The sequence below is a fragment of the Rissa tridactyla genome, chromosome 4 (genome assembly GCF_028500815.1).
Source record: "Rissa tridactyla isolate bRisTri1 chromosome 4, bRisTri1.patW.cur.20221130, whole genome shotgun sequence".
Taxonomy (NCBI): Eukaryota; Metazoa; Chordata; class Aves; order Charadriiformes; family Laridae; genus Rissa; species Rissa tridactyla.
This window is the reverse complement of record NC_071469.1, coordinates 1837919-1856270: the sequence shown is the minus strand read 5'-3', so window position 1 is coordinate 1856270 and position 18352 is coordinate 1837919. Positions and strand designations below refer to the sequence as shown.

The 18352-nt window shown below is 45.9% G+C and overlaps 3 protein-coding genes across 3 annotated transcripts; 1 reads left to right on the top strand and 2 right to left on the bottom strand.

The window, feature by feature from the left end:
- Positions 1-5615: 5615 nt before the first annotated feature.
- On the bottom strand, positions 5616-6563 carry LOC128908133 (olfactory receptor 1020-like). The gene has a single exon (XM_054197724.1). It carries the CDS (start codon positions 6561-6563, stop codon positions 5616-5618), a length of 948 nt encoding a protein of 315 aa, XP_054053699.1.
- A 5473-nt stretch (positions 6564-12036) lies between these two features.
- Positions 12037-12972, top strand: LOC128909634 (olfactory receptor 1020-like). Its single transcript, XM_054201578.1, has one exon. It carries the CDS (start codon positions 12037-12039, stop codon positions 12970-12972), a length of 936 nt encoding a protein of 311 aa, XP_054057553.1.
- A 3375-nt stretch (positions 12973-16347) lies between these two features.
- LOC128909646 (olfactory receptor 1102-like) lies at positions 16348-17289 on the bottom strand. Its single transcript, XM_054201597.1, has one exon. It carries the CDS (start codon positions 17272-17274, stop codon positions 16348-16350), a length of 927 nt encoding a protein of 308 aa, XP_054057572.1. The 5' UTR covers positions 17275-17289.
- Between the last annotated feature and the right edge of the window lie 1063 nt (positions 17290-18352).

The window sequence follows — 18352 nt, the reverse complement described above, 5'->3', positions numbered from 1 at the left end:
CACGGTGTGCCTATGACTTTAATCACACCTTGTATTTCCAGAAGTGGACTGGGAGATGAAACCTGGTGTACGGAGGTGATTCAGGCGTCAGGAGGCAGCTGTGAGTGTTTATGAGCATGAACCAGCTGTAACGCGGCAACTAAGCCCAGACAAAAGTGGGATCCACAGTGTCCTGGAATATACAAATCACACCTGGTGCCCTCCCTGGTGTGCGCAAACAGCAGCATCCGACCGCGAATTGCACCTCGTCTCCGGGTGAACGCAAGGTATGGCGGGGGCATCGGCAGAAGGCATGATGGAGGGGAACGGTCAAGGGGAAAAAAAGAGCCGGAGTGAGAAATTCCTGGTTTAAGATGCCAGCTGAGGAGGAAAACCTTCCAAGAGGGAGCCTGATGGTGGCACAGCTTGGCATCCTGGTGGCTAGGGCACTCCTGCCTCTCCCTTCAGCTGGAAGAGGAGTCAACACCATGGATGAGACCATGGAGCTGTGCTGAGCCAAAAACATCACCCAACTCCAGTTTAACTCTAAATTTAAGCTCCTGGTTAAGCTCCTCGCCCTAATGAAAAAACAGGTTTCTATCCCTGGTGACTGGAAGGTTCAGAATAAAACATTTTTTACAGGATTAAAGATGAGAATCAAAGCCTTACCCCACCAGGTGAGCACCAGGATCAGAAGAGTCATTGAAGAACCACTCTCCATCAGCTGAATATTTCTTTATAGAATGATTTTTTATTCTTTAAGGCGACCATATCGTTATTTCAGGGCCAGTGGGTGGGTTAATCTGTCCTTGAGAGCGCCCTCCTCTCTTCTTCTCCCGGGCTCCTTAAACATACCACAAGCACCATGATTTCTGGTCTTTTGAATTCAAAATCCCGGAGCGTATCCCAGCAGAAATACTTCACCTCCTTTAACCAACCCAGAGGAGCAAACCTGGTGTAAACCAGAACAGCCTCCCCAAAGGTAAAGCTGCTGCAGTGATTTATACCGGAGCAGGGTGTGGTCCCAGCAGAACCCATCAAAATCTTTCGGGGTCACACCTGCCTGTGGATGGGGGTCACCTCTTACCAGCTGCGAGGTCTTGGCCACCTTGGAAGGCACTACAGGCTTGGGGTGTCTGGACGGTAAATCTGGGGGACTAACCCTCGGAGCCATCCTCCTCGCTTCCAGACAAACAAGAAAGTCTCTCCTGAGCCTTTGAGAGCCTCCTGCATATTTTCGTCGGATGAAGCGCTTCACTCGCAGCAACGTGTTGCTTTTATACCTCTCTCTGTGGGTCTTTGCGGGCAACGGGCATCCCTCCTCGGGGAGCAAGGGTTGGTCAGGGCTTTGGCTACAGCTCAGGTCTCCAAAAGAAGTGAATCATCGTTGCATACTGATGGCTTCTTAATGAGAAACCAGGAGAATCACAACCGTCTAAACTGCTAATAAAGGCTTAACTATGCACAGCCCCGGGCTAACTATTGTCACAAATATCAATAACCTGCTGTGACACTTGGCAGCCTCAAGGGACAGAATCCAAATGAGCCCAAATTATTCTTCACAAGCCCCTCTGAAAATCAAGGAGGGTGTGAGAAGGTGCATCCAAAGGGCAATTCACTCCAAGTATCTTAAATCACTATTCCAAGCCGCTTAGGCTGTGGTAATTAGCTCCGGATGGGTGCCTGGAGCAGATGGCTGGGATTACGGGAGATGAAGGCTGACCCGAGCCTCCAGGAGATGAATGAGCCTGAAAGGCTTCCAGACTACAGATGGGTAAGAAGAGGGAGGTCTATACAGGACCCACCTGTCAGAACATGATTAACAGACCGCCCATTAATCTTTTTTTTTTATTTTTTATGCTCCAAATATTTCCAGGAATATCTGAGCTGCCCGTTTTTCCCTCCCTTTAGCAGAGATCCAGGTCATTTTGCTGCTCCACCTCTACCGCGAGATCAAATCCATCTCTTCCTATTTTGAATGGAGCTAATCCAGCTCTGTCTGCAAAGAGTATTGATAGCACGTTCATGGTAATTTCAGCATAAATCGTCTCTGCCCAACACACTCAATAGATACCAGCTTCTTCCAGTGTCTGGAATGTTTCCAGGAGCTTTACAGTTCACGCTATTTCTTTCAGTATAGCTGATTTTTCCCGATAAATAGTAGGAGCCCAAGCTTTTAGGTTAAACTGACAGTGTGGAGAGAGTCACCACATAAATAGCAGTTCACATTCAGGTCATATTTTGGCCCATAGATGGGATTTATTCACCTATCTGTTGTCAACACTAAGCGTAGACATTTAAGCCAACTGCCTGGGCTGTCTTTGCAGAGGGTAGAAATGAAGGTGGGGGTTGAGCTGTTCAGACATGGTTGTCCGGGACTATTTGAGACCCACCATAAATCTCTCTTACTCCCCCCCTAAAGGGCACAAGCATCCCGACATCTTGTGCCAGACCTGTGCCCATACGTCCTATGGTACCTCAGGTGGAATGAGATGGATCGATAGACTCGGTGTAGCCCGCAGGAGGATTTGCCACATCCAAAGGAGACCCGTGGTCTCATGAACAGACAAGTTCTCCATCAGTATTACCAAGACCCCAGAGGACTGGTTGAGAGATGGACACATGGGATGGGTTTGGGCCTTGATAGAATCATAGAATTGTCAAGGTTGGAAGGGACCTTTCAGATCATCAAGTCCAACCATCAACATAACACTGGCGAAACCATCACTCTGAGCACCATGTCTACCCATCTTTTAAATCCCTCCAAGGATGGGAACTCAACCACTTCCGTGGGCAGCCTGTTCCAATGGTTAAGAACCCTTTCAGTGTAAAAATTTTTCCTGATATTCATCCTAAACCTCCCCATGCGCAGCTTGAGGGACCTTGGCAATTTGACATAGGGACCTACACAGGAGCTATAGGTGTCCCAGCTTCTCCTCCGATCTGAACTCCAACAGTGCGATTCAGTTGGCCAAAGGGATCATAGAATGTGTTGGTTGGAAGGGACCTTTAAAGGTCATCTAGTCCAACCCCCTCAGTGGTTCTGTCAGCAAAGCTGCAGGACTTAGAGGAACCCCTGAGCTTCTGGAGGAGCAGCTGGAGCCCAGCAGGAAACCTTCAATGGCACCAGAGACCAACCAGCAACAGACCAGTGCCTGCACCAGCAAACCCAGATATTGGCAGAGAAGAGCAATGGCAGACAGCTGTGCTGCCCCCAGATGGGTGTTTGGGTTGGGTGTAGCTCTACAAATGACAATATTTTAACAGCTGGGTTTATATTTTGGGGAGTTTGTGTGTCAACACTTTCACTGCTGAGACACATTTGTTCCCACTTTATTACCAATCCTCCAGGTACAGCTCCAAACACCCCCTTCCTTCTTGAAAAGGGAAATAAAAACATGCAGTCCAGTCCATGCCAAAACAAACTTCTCTTGCTGCTGGCAAAAGAATGACAAAGAAAAAAAAAACCCAATTTGTGGAAATTTTTATCAGGAAACTAAGTATAAACCTTTGAAGTGTTTCTCATGAAATTCTTCATCTCCCCTGTCTCAGTTATGCGCTGTGGTGTGTATCACTGCTTCTAAGGGTGGCTTGGGCCTATTAATTTTCCTCTTACTATGCAGGTACAAATGGAAAAAAACCCATGAAAATAGTCTGTAAACTGGAATCGGACATATGGAAGTGACATGACCCATAGGCTGGGTGGGTTTCAGCCACCCCAAATTCAGATGTCTTGAAGTGGAATATATCAGTTATGCCACATTAATGTGTGTATATATATACATATATCACAGAATCCCAGACTGGCAGGGGTTGGCAGGGCCCTCTGGAGATCATCCCCTCCAGCCCCCTGCCAGAGCAGGGTCACCCAGAGCAGGTGGCACAGGAACGCCTCCAGGCGGGTTTGAATGTCTCCAGAGACGGAGACTCCCCCACCTCTCTGGGCAGCCTGTGCCAGGGCTCTGCCACCCTCACAGCAAAGAAGTTCCTCCTCGTGTCCAGATGGAACTTCCTATGGTCAAGTTTGTGCCCGTTCCCCCTTGTCCTGTCCCTGGGCACCACTGAGAAGAGCCTGGCCCCATCCTCCTGACACCCCCCTTTCAGTATTTACAAGCCTTGATAAGGTCCCCCCTCAGCCGTCTTTTTTCCAGACTGAAGAGACCCAAATCCCTCAGCCTTTCTTCATCAGAGAGATGTTCCCGTCCCCTCAGCATCTTGGTAGCCCTTTGCTGTCCCCTCTCCAGCAGTTCCCTGTCCCTCTTGACCCGGGGAGCCCAGAACTGGACACAGCGCTCCAGCTGTGCCCTCCCCAGGGCAGAGCAGAGGGGGAGGATGACCTCCCTCCACCTGCTGGCCACACTCTTCTTGATGCCCCCCAGGATGCCATTGGCCTTCTTGGCCACAAGGGCCCATTGCTGGCTCATGGTCACTCGGTTGTCCATACAATGCATACATGGATATACACACACATATAATACAACATCCTGTGTCTTCGTGCAACACGGTTCACCCGAGCCATTTCCCATGTTAATTTTAACAAGAATCAGGGCCTTTTGTTCCTTCTAGGGTGCGAGACTAAGATCAGTTTTACTGTTTACCCATTAAACTTTTAATTTGGCCACTTAAATCCCACAACTAGTGGTCTTTTAGATATAGATAACCACATACTTTGAGAAAACAAGAAAAAATTTAGTAATATTAGTTTTATTGCAAGTAACACACCATGGCTTTACTGTACGTCCCTAACTTTGAATATATGTACTGAAAAATCCCACTAAAGTGTACATTTAGGAACTGTCACTGTCCAATACTTAGTGTTGTGTGTTAACACAATCATTTGAAGTATTTATTCACTATAAAAAGCACTTTGAAGGATTAAAGTGGAGTAGAAAATTTTTAAAATACCTTTGAACATTCTTTGAGGGGTGATGGTGGAAGAGGATTCAGCGATGGTCCTCTCCATTTTCCCCTGTTTCCTGCAGCTTTAGGGAAACATTTCCTCCTCTCCCATCCGAGCCTCCTTGGTCTGCTCCGTGTGTTCTCCTGTGTGCTCCCACCATTCAAGGGGTTACCTGGAAGCACTGAAGTTCACCTTAAATCTGTTGATCCCATCTCATGGCTGGAAGAGGTTCAGCCCTTGGTGGAGATCTAGTCCACTGCGATGAATGATGTCCAAACTGCAGGAGAAGGTGACCACGAGCAGGCTCAGGCCAAAGACAGCTGAGAAGCAAGTGGTCCAAGTCCTCAGCAGAAATCTTATAAATGTGCTATTTTTAAAGGGCTGAGCCTCGTAATCGTATTAATCTTCAAGAAAGGGGTGGCTTGGCGTTGCCCAAGGAATGGCAGGTCCAGGAGAAAAGCCGGCACACGCTTGCCTCCAAATATTCAGAAACAATCTGGACATTTTAGGACGTTTCCTCACAAATAAATCTTTGGTGAGTTCTTCAATGAGTATGTATTTCTCCTGTTATGACATGCACTATCTAGAGGTGAATGTATAACAAATTAATTCCATACCAACAAACTACGAAATGGACAATAAAATACAGAAGGATTATCACAGATTCTCTCCAATTTCAAAAAAAGACCCCAAAACACAGACCCCATTCCCCACCACTGCCTAAACATCAAACCATTTACCACTTTATCAGGGAAATAACTATTCTCCCTACTGCTCTCTTCAGAGCACTCTTCATCTCCTGGTTCCTCAGGCTGTAGATGAAGGGGTTCAACATGGGGGTCACCACCGCATAAAAAACAGAAACGACTTTGTCCCTGCCCAGGGAGTAGCTGGAGCTGGGCCGCAGGTACATGAAGAGGAGGGTCCCGTAGAAGACGGTGACGACCACCAGGTGGGATGCACAGGTACCGAAAGCTTTGTGCTTGCCCGGCCCAGAACCCATCCTCAGGATGGTGAATAGGATGCGGCTGTAGGAGATGAGGATGACTGATACGGTGGTGACCTCGTTGAAGCCCCCAAAAGCAAGTAACAGCACTTGGTTGAGGCGCGTATCAGAGCAGGCCAGTTTCGACAGCGGTGGCCCATCGCAGAAGAAGTGGTCGATGACGTTGGGGCCGCAGAAGGACACTCTGAGAGCAAACCCCGTGAACATGACAGCGTTAAAAAACCCAACCACATAGGACCCAGCCAAGAGGGAAACACAGACCTTCTGGGACATGACAATGGGGTAGAGCAGGGGGTTGCAGATGGCGACATAGCGATCATAGGCCATCACCGCCAGGAGATAACTCTCCACGACTACAAAAACAACATGGAAATGCAGCTGTACGAAGCAGCCAGCAAAAGAAATAGTCTTCCTCTCTGAAGAGAGGGTCAGCAGCATTTTGGGTGTCACAACTGAGGAGTAGCACAGATCCAAGAAGGACAAGTTGCTGAGAAAGAAGTACATGGGGGTTTGAAGCTGGGGATCAAGCCAGACAACAGCAATGACACCAAGGTTTCCCACCACGGTGGTGACATAGACGAGCAGGAAAAACACGAAGAGGATAACCCGGAGGTTGGGGCGATCCGTGAATCCCTTGAAAACAAATTCTGTCACCGTAGTCCAGTTTTCCCAAGCCATTAGCGGGCAAGAGACTCACAGCTCGCAGACAGGGAGGCGATTGCCACGAAATCAGTTATGCTGACTTGATCCCTTAATTATTAGTGGGTTTTAATCCTGTGCTCCTTAGATAATGAGGGCATTTCCTAATGAAACACTGCCAGATACCCTGCCAGGATGCTCAGTTAGTCCAAAACCACCTGGCCATGCAGGGACTCACATCCGCCATCCTAAACCAAGCTTTTCTTGGTTAAAACACAGCTTATCTCCCACCCTCATATTCTGATTTCAAGGAAAGAAGTATAAATCTAACAAAGTTCTCCCTCGGACGTCACCATGGTCTTCACTATGTGCATCGTTTCCATCTGTCTGCAGTTTTTGGGACATTAAGGAAAGAGCAGCTCACATCCGTTAGCGTTTGTTCTGCTAATACGCAAGCTGGAGGAATATCGGTGTTCACTCTGCCGTTCAGGTTGATGATGTCCCAGAGACTCTTTTTATTATCCCTGGTAACTCGAGGTTGGAAATTGTCGCTCGGGGCTTCTTATTCTCAGTGCTCAGAAACAAAAATAATATGGTTTTGTGGTTTGTTTTTTTTTTTAATAAGGGGTTGCTAAGTTAAGTGGCTAATTTGAGGAATAAACTGCGTGTCAATAACCGCTCTCATCTCATGAGAACAAATACACGGACAGAAGAACATATGCATACGTCTTTCCTTTTCCAATATCTTCCAGCCTAGGTGGTGACTTGCTGAAAATTGTGCTTTTCCCTTTATTTCTATCATTTAACTTACATTTTAAGCAAATAACTTCCCGAGTATTTTGAAGCAACCGATTAACATGCCAAATTAGGGTTAGAAAGTCAAATTTCCTTTTAGAAACAAAGCCGTAATATAAACTATGTCCCAAACGCAGATATTTGAGAGCAGTTTAAGTGTAGTTCCCCATTTTTTCCCCTATAAGAAAGGCTCGGTTTGCCCTCATGCCGGGCTGGATTAAGCTTCAACTTCTTTTTTTATTCCCTAATCAAGTTCCCTGCTTGACCCCAAAAACCCTCACTGCCCTGGGCTCCCGCTTGCCACCAATTCCACCGCCATCCCCCTGAGATACCACCTCTTCTGGTTTCCCATAAAAGATCCAGCCTTTTTCAGCCTGAACTGCTTTAGTCCTGAGTTTCTCCAAGGCCAACAGAATCTGCAATTTTTTATTCCTGAGGGAAAAAACTGGAAAAAAATAACAAGAGAGAAAATTAGACAATATCCCATCAAATTCACTTGAAAGTCTGTGTGCTCATCTCATAAATAGGACAAAACAATTAATACGTCCCCAAAAAGGATTGTTCCTGGGGAGAGGGCAAGCACATGTGACACACTGAAGATTTCTTCTGCACACATATTTGTCCCAGTATAACTCTTACCTCTAGGCAAGGATATATTTTCAAAGAGAAAAAGCAATTCTTTGCTGTTGTGACAATCAGTGCTACAGTTCTTTGCCATCGCCTCTAATCAGATCTTTCTTACCCGTCCGCGTGACTCTATTGCACAGAATCTTCAGTGACTTAAGAAAAACCTTGGTTTTCCACCTTCTAGCTTGGTTTATAAATCAGAACCTCGGGGAAGCAAATTTATTCCGACTCTCCTTTTCTTCACCTGTTTTTTTTTAATTCTACATGGTGCTGGATGTCCATGCACGGCTGTGTCTCCCAGAGGTTCTTTTCTTCTCTATTTATGGCTTTCCAGCTTAGATGGTTGGGATAAGCTGCCAACAGCCTCCTTGGGCACACCACCCCGTGCTGATCACTCTCGCTTTTTCTCCCCTTCAGATATAATTGGAAAGTTCCCTTAGCGATTGCAAGACTTAGAGGTCCAGAGTGATTACCTCCTCAACCCTTGAGAAGGGTTGTCTTCTGGGAGCCAGAACGCACCAAGATCAGAAAGTGCCGTGAGGCTATGGAGAAACAGCATCTCCCAGAGACAACATCCCAGCAGCTTGTAGCTATGGAAACACTGGAAAGATTTACCAATATTTACAAAGCCTGGAAAATCATAAAGAATACCCTACCCATTTCCAAAACAAAATGTCACCAACCTACTGGAGACCATAATTCTAGTATCAAATTAGGAAATGGCAGGGGTACTAAGGACCAGAGAATAATACTTAGAATAATAAATGTAATGTTATATTTATTTCCCTCACTGAGAATACTATCCCCATGTAGGGACAGGGCCTTGATGGAGCAACTGGCCAAGGAGCAAGCACTGGCTGGGATGTTGGGTGCAGAGGGTGGTGGGTTGTACTTGGAGGTTGGCAAGTGCTGCAGGGGGTTGTTCTCTTTAATCTCTTTAAATAGAGCCAAGGGGGACACCACGGTGTTCAGGGGATCATCTCACAGTACCTGAGCAAGGCAAGTAGGGCAGACCCAGAGAGCTGAGCCAAATTCAAACAAGACTCCAGACCATCAGGCAAGTTGGTGATCATGAGGCAGGTCCAAGGTCAAGCCAAGTCAATCCCCTGGTCAGGGTCAGGTCCAGCAACTGCTGTGGAGGTCCATAGTCAAGCAAAGGTGGGGATCAAAGGAGTCCGTAGGTGTGCACACCCATTGCTAAACTGGAAACCACCACCCCCCTAGCATAACCCAAGAGAAGAACAGGCTCCCTGGGCTGAGCTTAAATAGAGCTGATGGGCAAATGGGCAGAGGGTGGGGATGGAGGCCCCAGGTGAGGCTGGTCAGGGCCATTAAGGCCTATTAGGTCACTCTGGGAGAGATTAATCACCGTCTGAAAATGTCCATTTCTCACCATTGAACACAGTGGAAGCCCAGAGTCACTGGTTCAGGTGTGGACATCTGTCCCATAGGTACCTAAATGTGGATAATCCCACCCTTGCTAGAAAAATTGTTCTGCCCGGTGTCCACAGAGGGACACCAGCAGCTCCAGAGGTGGAGCCAGTTGTGCTTTATGAACCATTTGGGGCTCCTCTGAAAGATCGGAAATGCCTCTAAACCCATTTTCATTCTGCTGGCAAGGTCAGACCCAAACCTTTGCATGGCCCGCAAGTATCTCAGAAGCTTCACGTGCGCTGGTCATCACTGCCTCTGTGTCTGCGCTCAGCGATAGCTCATCCACGTGTGATGTCTTTCAGATACCCAAAACAGCACAATGGCTTTCAGAATTGCATTTCACCCATTCTTCTTCTTCCTCCCCTTCTTCTTCAACTTTTTCTGCTTATTTTTATTTTTCTTCTTTTTCTTCTTTTCTTTTTCTTCTTTTTCTTCTTCCTCCTCTTCTTCTTTCTTCTTTTTCTTCTTCTTTTTTCTTTCTTCTTTTCCTCTGGTAAACCCTGCCACAAGAAACCCTGGGGGCTTTCTCCCAGGAGTCCACAAGGGACCGTATTTATAGCCCCATCACCCACAAGCTATTGGAGCCTGGGAAGGAGCACGTCTCTCTCTACATCAGGTGGTTAGTAGAGGTTAAGCGGATGCGTAGACGTTCTCCTCTGCATTCGGGATAAACCCTTGGCTCCCATCACTCAATAAAAGCAAAGGCTCCGGAGGAGCCCTAATGCCAAGACTGCCTTTAGGCAGTGAGTCTTCTCCTTCACATCCTCATGTCCTCTTTTTTTGGGCTCTGTCGGAAAACAGCCTTACCAAAGTAGGTTTTCTTTATAATAAAAGGGAGTAATGGCTTGTGCAAATTGTTTTTCTTTTACTTAGGAAACTTAAAGCAAGATGAACTGATTTATGCAAGCGTTAAGTAAGGACAAGTCTTATTTTGCTATAAGGGAATGCAACATTTCAAATATATAGTCATTAACAAATCAGCCTTTGGAATCAGCAAGTTTTAAAATTAACTGTTTTCAAGTAAGCATCTTAACTTAATGCCTGTGGTTTTAGGATATTTCGGCGTGCTGGAGCTCATAAAGGTATAAATCACAAACTTACCAACATGAATTTTATCCATTGTAAATGATATAAAATAATTTGATAAATGTGATTTGAAAACTGGGATTATAATTAAAAGCCAAGGGAAAATGTCTGGAGGTCATTAATGTTGTGTAATTTGTGATTTCACTGGGACTGTGACTTTCTCTTGCTCCAGGTTTATGGTTTTTATGCTTACGAGGTTCCTCTGAGTTGTCTTCCGAAACAAATTTCTTTCAAACTGAAGGGGAATAAAGATCGAATTATTTTTTTTAACTCTGAAAACACACGTGCTAGAATAAATCCATAGTTTTAAGTATCCAGTCATGGGAGAGGGGGGAAAAAAGACATTTGGATTGCTTCAACTCATTCCCTGTTCTTCTCTAAACGCCTCAACTGAAAACCAAAAAACGTACAATTTGGGTTTAGAAAATGTATCAGAATATACCAAAACGTGGCAGTTAAACTGATGATTGCTTGGAGTGAAATATGGTCCAAAAGTGAAACTCTATGCTTTCTCATTTTGATATTTTTCTTCCTTTTGCCTCAGCAGGTAACATCTCCCTACATCTCTAGCATCACTCTCTACAACCACTCGAAAGGACACTGTAGAGAGGTTGGGGCTGGTCTCTTCTCACAGGCAATTAGCAATAGAACAAGAGGGAATGGCTTCAAGCTGCAACAGGGGAGGTTTAGGCTGGACATTAGGAAAAAATTCTTCCCAGAAAGAGTGGTCAGACACTGGAATAGGCTGCCCAGGGAGGTGGTGGAGTCACCATCCCTGGATGTGTTTAAGACTCGTTTAGATGTGGTGTTGGGGGATGTGGTGTAGGGGAGAACTCTGTAGAGTGGGGTTCATGGTTGGACTCGATGATCCCAAGGGTCTTTTCCAGCCTAAATGATTCTATGATTCTATGATCTGTGTTACCTGGCTTTATTCTTTAGATAACGGAGAGGACAGATGCCTCAGAGCAGTGCCTAAAACAGGGGAGATCAATGTCCTTTTTTCTTGTAAAGCAAGTATTTCATTAACATGAGCAACAGGGTGTAAACGCTTTGCATTTCTCAAGCACGGCATTTTTTGCAGAAAAGTCCACAGAAAGGCTAACTGGAATATAATTCTTAAAAGCAGCTGTTTAGATGAATATTTACTGTCATCAGACATTTGCCAAACTTATGTTTTCTACAATGTCTTTTTAAATATTTTCAGTGATAAGGTAATCAGGTCTAATTTTTTTAGGAAGACGTCGGTGAATGTAATGGCATTGTCTTCCAAAAGCCATAGCTGTACTGTGCGTGACGTATGGACATACAGATACCCACATCTCTAATGGTATATGGCTTGTTTGCACTTGTGGTGAAATATTATTTAGTAGAGTCGGTGTTTTCCATAGGAATACTTGATTTAGACAAAGCTGCTTTTTTTCCAAGAGAGAACTCAGTGTAATCAGTGAATATTTATTTATCAAAGGAACCATTTCAACCAGACAAGTGTAGGAAGGAGATGTTCTATTTTTTTTTCTTCTTTTATTTTTTCATATCCTCTTTTTATCACAGATACAAGTGAGGGAAGAAAATGTTTATCAGCTCTAACCACACAATTAATAAATTTGTCCTCCTGGGACTTGCCGAGAGCCCGGACGTTCAGCTCCTGCTCTTTGGGGTGTTTCTACTCATTTATGTGTTCACCCTATTGGGGAACATTGGCATGATGACCCTGGTTAGGACCAACCCACACTTGCACAACACCCCCATGTACTTCTTCCTCCACCATTTGTCCTTTACCGATGCTTGTTACTCCACGGTCATCATGCCCAACATGCTGGTGTCCTTCATCTCGAGGAACAAAGACATTTCCTTCACCGGCTGCGTGGCACAACTTTACAGCTTTGTTTTCTTCGGCATTGTGGAATGCTACCTTTTGGCCATAATGGCATACGACCGCTACGTTGCTGTCTGCAGCCCGCTGCGGTATGTGGTCTTGTTGCCCAGGACGGTCTGCGTCTGGCTGGTCTCAACGTCCTACCTCCTTGGCTTTCTTTACGCAGCGATATACACTGGCTGCACATTTGGGGGACCTTTCTGCAATTCCAACGTAATCAACCATTTCTTCTGCGACATCGGCCCCTTGCTGAAGCTCTCCTGCTCCGACAGGTTTCTCAGGGAGAAGGTCATCTTTGCCTTCGTTAGCCTAAATGGGATTAGCACCAGCGGAATCATCTTGATCTCGTACCTGTACATCCTCTCCGCCGTTCTGAGGATGCGCTCGGTGCAGAGCAGGTCCAAAGCCTTCAACACGTGTGCCTCCCACCTGATGGTCATCTCCTTGTTCTATGGGACAGGGTTCTTCATGTACCTGCAGCCCAGCACCACCCACAATGGCCTAGACAAGGTGGCCGCTGTGTTTTACACGTTAGTGACCCCCCTACTGAACCCCATCATCTACAGCCTGAGGAACAGAGAGGTGAAAGAAGCTCTTATGAGACATATGAAGAGTCTTCGTCTGCGTTGAAATGGGGAGGGAGGGTCTGCCACTGTCATGAGCAAGTAGTTCTTTGGTCTCAAGGAGGCAGGGCTTATAATAAAGTTTAAATTTGATTTTAGCTTCCCAAAAGTTAGCATTTTCTTTCCCAGTCTTGTGCGGATGCAACGGTGGGGGAAGACTGTGGGGCACACCGTGCTGTATTTTCCTTTCCATAGTTGTAAGACATAATCGTGGGGATGTGTAAATTTGTGGGCTTTAAGTTCAAACTCCTCTACTTTAGTTCTAAACGGATTAATTAGATGGGCACAGAGAGCTGCAGGGACTCAGCTGACACTGAAACCCAATCAACCCAATCCTCCACGGTCATCACGTCTTACGATAGCGTCTCAAAACGCGTGCTAATTTTGACTGTCGTGCAAATTTGAATTTGGAGGCGCCTTGTATAAAGCAGAAAACAGGTTTATCTGAACATAATCAACACATTCATCTGAAAGGCACACCAGCTATTTTGGTAGATCTATAGGAACTTCAACACAATATTGGCTTTAAAAGTATTTTTGGCAAGTTTTCTATAATTCTGCAAATGACAGCAGGGAAGACTGCAAGATACTTTTTCAGAGGCAACTTTGATGCCGGCAGGATTAGTCTCAAAGTTATGCCATATCATATTGTGGATTTTGGCTAGCTTTTAGGCATAGCAGAAACAAATTGAGAACTCTATTTTAGTCTCATTAAAATGAATTTTAAAAAGCTTTCTTGAAACAAAACTTTGGGTATCCTGAACAAATAGCACTCCGTGACTTCAACCGGTCTCCTCAGAAAGGTACAAGTTATACATAGGTCCTTGGCGTGTCTATATATGTGGGATATGGCGTGACTTTGGCAATGGATGTTTATTTTGAATCAGGGCTTTGCAGTTCCAGCAGTTTCTGCGAATCAGCCAAGCTGGGTTTTGTCCTCCAAGACAAGCACCATGCAACTCAGGCTCGGTACACTAATTGATTGTGTCCCTTCGCTCCCATTTGTTTGCTGGAAAAGAGGCAGAGGCAGAAAAAATGACACCGGAAAAATGAAACAAAACTTCAGATTAGTTCTATAGACTTCTTGAAGTAGGCATGAGCCAGATCAGAGGTTGGGTACTGAAGTAATGTCGTAGATATTTTCAGTAGATACGTTATTTGTGGCCCAGAAAAAATGTTTTGTTTTGTTTTTTTCACATCTGAGCTATCTGAAAGTGCTGAGACAATTCTCTAGCTGATGGCAGTAGAGGTGGAAAAAATAAGCGGAGGTAAATTCACAAAGCAGAAGGGAAGCGCGGCCCCTCCATCTGTACGTCTGTAGGGTGCTCAGCCAGGGACTGGGGTGCTCAGTCAATGGTTCTGCATGGAAAACTACCTCCAAATACTCTGGAAAAGGTAGTTTCCGCTCGTCGCCATCACTCTTGCACAAATAATATAGAAACACAACACGTACGGTATTCTCTGCAGCCGGGCAGGCAGTAGAGCCGCTGTGGGCTCAACGTTGCATCTCCTCTTGCTTAAAGGAGAGAGAGCTGCTGCCCACCCTCGAGCAAGTCAGAGGGGGCTTTGCCTGGCCACAGCCCTCCAAACAAGTGCGCAGAGATTGCAAAAGTATTTGCCTTTCAAATACCTTGGGTAAACGTTTTGACCACCACTGAGTTTGTGAATAAACGTGAGGAAGCACTTGGCTTTTTTGCCCTTGGAGATTTTCAGTGAATTTCAGAATTTGCTTCATGATTCTCCAAATTCATTTGGGTTTTTTTGTTGGAGTATTGAATCAAAAAAAAAAAGTCCACGGAATTTTTTATCTGCTGTTGTGACACTTCATGATCAGTGGCATCGATATTGTGCCTAGGGGTTGCAACACACCAACATAACGGCAGGGACGTGGGCCATGTGAATTGGGAAACCGTGAGATATAAGGTGGGATTCACCGTCAAGCAGAGGAGGGAATTGAGTCTAACATACTTGGTCATTAGGTCTTGGATAAAGTAAGAGATTCATGAATATCCCCTTGCTTTTATTACTAGGTGGTTGAGTAAGGTGGTTGTTTGGCATCCCCCTGTCGCTGATGGAGACATTCCGAAAATGAGGATCTGAAATAGTTGGCATGAACATCTCCAAGAGGTTGGCTTGCTGCTTTCCTCTCTCTGTGCTTGTTACTAGCCAGCATGGTAAAGTCAAAGGAGGTTAAAAGGAGAGCTCAACTAAATCCAATCCATGGAGAAGCTAAAGAATCATAAAATGATAGCGTGGTTTGGGTTGGAAGGGACCTTTAAAGGCCATCTAGTCCAACCCCCCCCTGCCCTGGGCAGGGACACCTCCCTCTAGACCAGGTTGCTCAGGGCCCCGTCCAACCTGGCCTGGAATGCTTCCAGGGATGGGGCATCTACCACCTCTCTGGGCAACCTGGGCCAGTGTCTCACCACCATCACCATAAAAAATTTCATCGTTATATCTAGTCTAAAGGAGGAAATGCTTTTGGAAACAAGTCCATGTAGAGCTCAAGACACAGACGGTAGCTCAGGTTGCCCAGGGAAGTTGTCGATGCCCCATCCCTGGAGATGTTCAAGGCCAGGTGGAGGAGGCGTTGAGCAACCTGGTCTAGTGGGAGGTGTCCCTGCCCACAGCAGGGGGTTGGAACTGGATGATCTTTAAGGTCCCTTCCAACCCAAACCATTCTGTGATTCAGCTGCCAGGTGTTTGCAGAAGGCAGCATGGGCATGTGCCTACTGGGAAAGGCAGTGGTTGTGGGGCCACTGGGCAAGTAGGGCCAGCGTCAGGGCTCATGGTCCTGCTGGGTCCCCTGGCACAGGAAAGGGTGGGAGACATGTGCTGAAGGTCTGTGTGAAGGAGGACCTCCTTGATGACTCGCTCTGAAAGGCTGCCAATGGCATGTGTGATGCCCAGGTGGCCAGCAGAGATGTGGCTTTGGGTGTGATTGGAACCGAGAGCACCTGGGGCAAGAGGAGTTTGTACAGGAAAGATTTGTTGCCCTTTAACAATAAGGGAGTGAGGCCCTGAGAATAAAAGAGGTCATAAGGCAGGACTTAAGCTGTAAACTGGGAGATACTGGTGGCTGTGGAAGAGCATTTTGACAGGCCTATCACAAAGCCTGGAGCTAATGTCCAGTGTACGTCTGAAAAGAACAAGAGGAGGGGAAAAAAAAGCTACATGCAATAAAATACAGAAGATAAATCGGACTGTTTACAGTATCTGGTGACAAGCACAAGCCGGTAGTAGAACGAAAGCAAGACTTGGAAATGTTTTCAAACCAAACCTGGAAGTCGGAGTAATAGGGTGGGGAAACAAAAATCCTTGGTGTCAAGGGAAGCTATGGTGTCCTCTATCACAAACCCAGCAGATAAATATTGTCCCAAGGCTACTTCCACTTGACAAACTGCCTCAGGGCATTCTTCACCTCCCTGTTCCTGAGGCTGTAGATCAGGGGGTTCAGCATGGGCACCACCAGCGAGTAAAAGACAGAAAAGGTCTTGTCCGTGCTCAGGGTGTCGCTGGGCCTCGGTCGGAAGTTGAGGGCAAGGATAGACCCGTGGAAGATGGTGACTCCAGCCAGGTGAGAGGTGCAAGTGGAGAAGGCTTTCTGCCGGCCCTTGGCAGAGCTGATCTTTGAGACGGCAGAGAGGATGAAGGCGTAGGAGACCACGACGGCCAAGATGGTCACCATCTCCACCAGTCCCCCGAGGCCAAATACCAGCTGCCTGTTGACGTGGGTGTCGGAACAGGAGAGCGCTAGAACTGGCATGAGTTCGCAGTAGAAATCGTCAACCTTGGCTGGCCGGCAGAAAGGCAGGCTGAAGGTGAAGTCGGTGTGCACCAAAGAGTGCAGCAGGCCAAGCACGTACGAACCGGCCACCAGCAGGATGCAGACCCTGTGAGACATGATGGATGCGTAAAGCAAAGGGTTGCAGATGGCTGCGTAGCGGTCATACGCCATCACGGCCAGAAGGAAGCACTCGGTGGTCCCAAAACCTATGAAAAAAAAAAGCTGGGCAGCGCAGCCGGCCAGAGAGATTTTCTTCTCCATCAGAAGGTTCATTAATGTCCTCGGCGCCACCACCGATGAGTAGCAAGCATCTAGGAGGGATAAATTGCTAAGGAAAAAGTACATGGGTGACTGAAGTTGTTTGCTGCTCCTGATCAGCGCAACCATGCCCAGGTTCCCTGCCAGTGTGATGAAGTAAATGAGGAGGAAGAGGATGAACAAAGGCCCTTTTAGTCGTGGGTCATCCGTCAGTCCTGCAAGAGTCAACTCCGTAACTTGCTCGGTTTGATTTGCCACGGCCATCTTCTCCAAAAGCGCCGCAAGTTACGTTCGTGGAGCTGGAATTAAAATAATAAATTAATGGAAAAAGACCAACAATCCCCGGCGCCTGTCCTGGCTAACCCTCTCAGGAGCGGAGGTTTGTTTCGTTTTAAATCAGCGTTCACCAGAAAACAATTTGGCAAGACAGCGGGAATTTTATTTCGGTATCAGTTATTCTGCCAAGTGTTCAATTTTTCACTCGTTCTGATACGTGTGTATATTTACCTATTGTACACGTGTAGTATATAGCACATTTCAGTGTAACTCTCCCAAGTTCTAATAAGAAAGAGTGAAAGAAAGGCTTCGGGGATTCCTATAACGAATTAGTGATATCAATAATGAAAATAGACTTTTCGCAGAATTTGAACTAAAATACAACCTTTCAAATTTTAGGACGCCTTCCCAGTGGAATTTTTTTTTAAAAAGATTATTTTGCTGGCATTCCTGCAGAGAGAAAAAAAAAATGAAAATCCCCCTTACTCTTCCATAACTTTTAATTTATTTTGCTAATTTGGGGTTACGTTTTTATGGAGTGTATGGAAACGGTACGGTGCCACCATTTGAGAGAAAAGAAAATATTTTTTTTAAAAAAAAAAAGATGGTACAGCAAGTCTTTCCCTTTATAACATCTTTCCCTATGTCATTCTAGAATTTGTCATTAGAACATCATTCTAAAATTCAGATTTAGGAATTTTAAACACGTGGAAATGCACCAATGCATCCCAACTTTTCATCACGAGAAACTGGTGAGAAATACGGAGCAGCTCTCCGGAGTGGTCCAGAAGCAGCTGCTGTAGCATAAATATATATTTAAGACGAACCAAGAAAACTGTTGGACAAACTGGGCCCACTTTTAGTCAAAGATCACGGAAAACACTGTGACTAAATCCCTTTAGGGGAATGAGTACGGCTTTCCCAGCAGGAAAATCAGGAGAAAGATCAGTGTAAAACTGGCATGAATGAGCCTGGTTTATATTCATAGTGGGAAAGTCAAAGTGTGTACATCAGAAAAACTCAACCGTTTATTGACAAAGCTACAGGGGGAAAAAACACGGCAGGA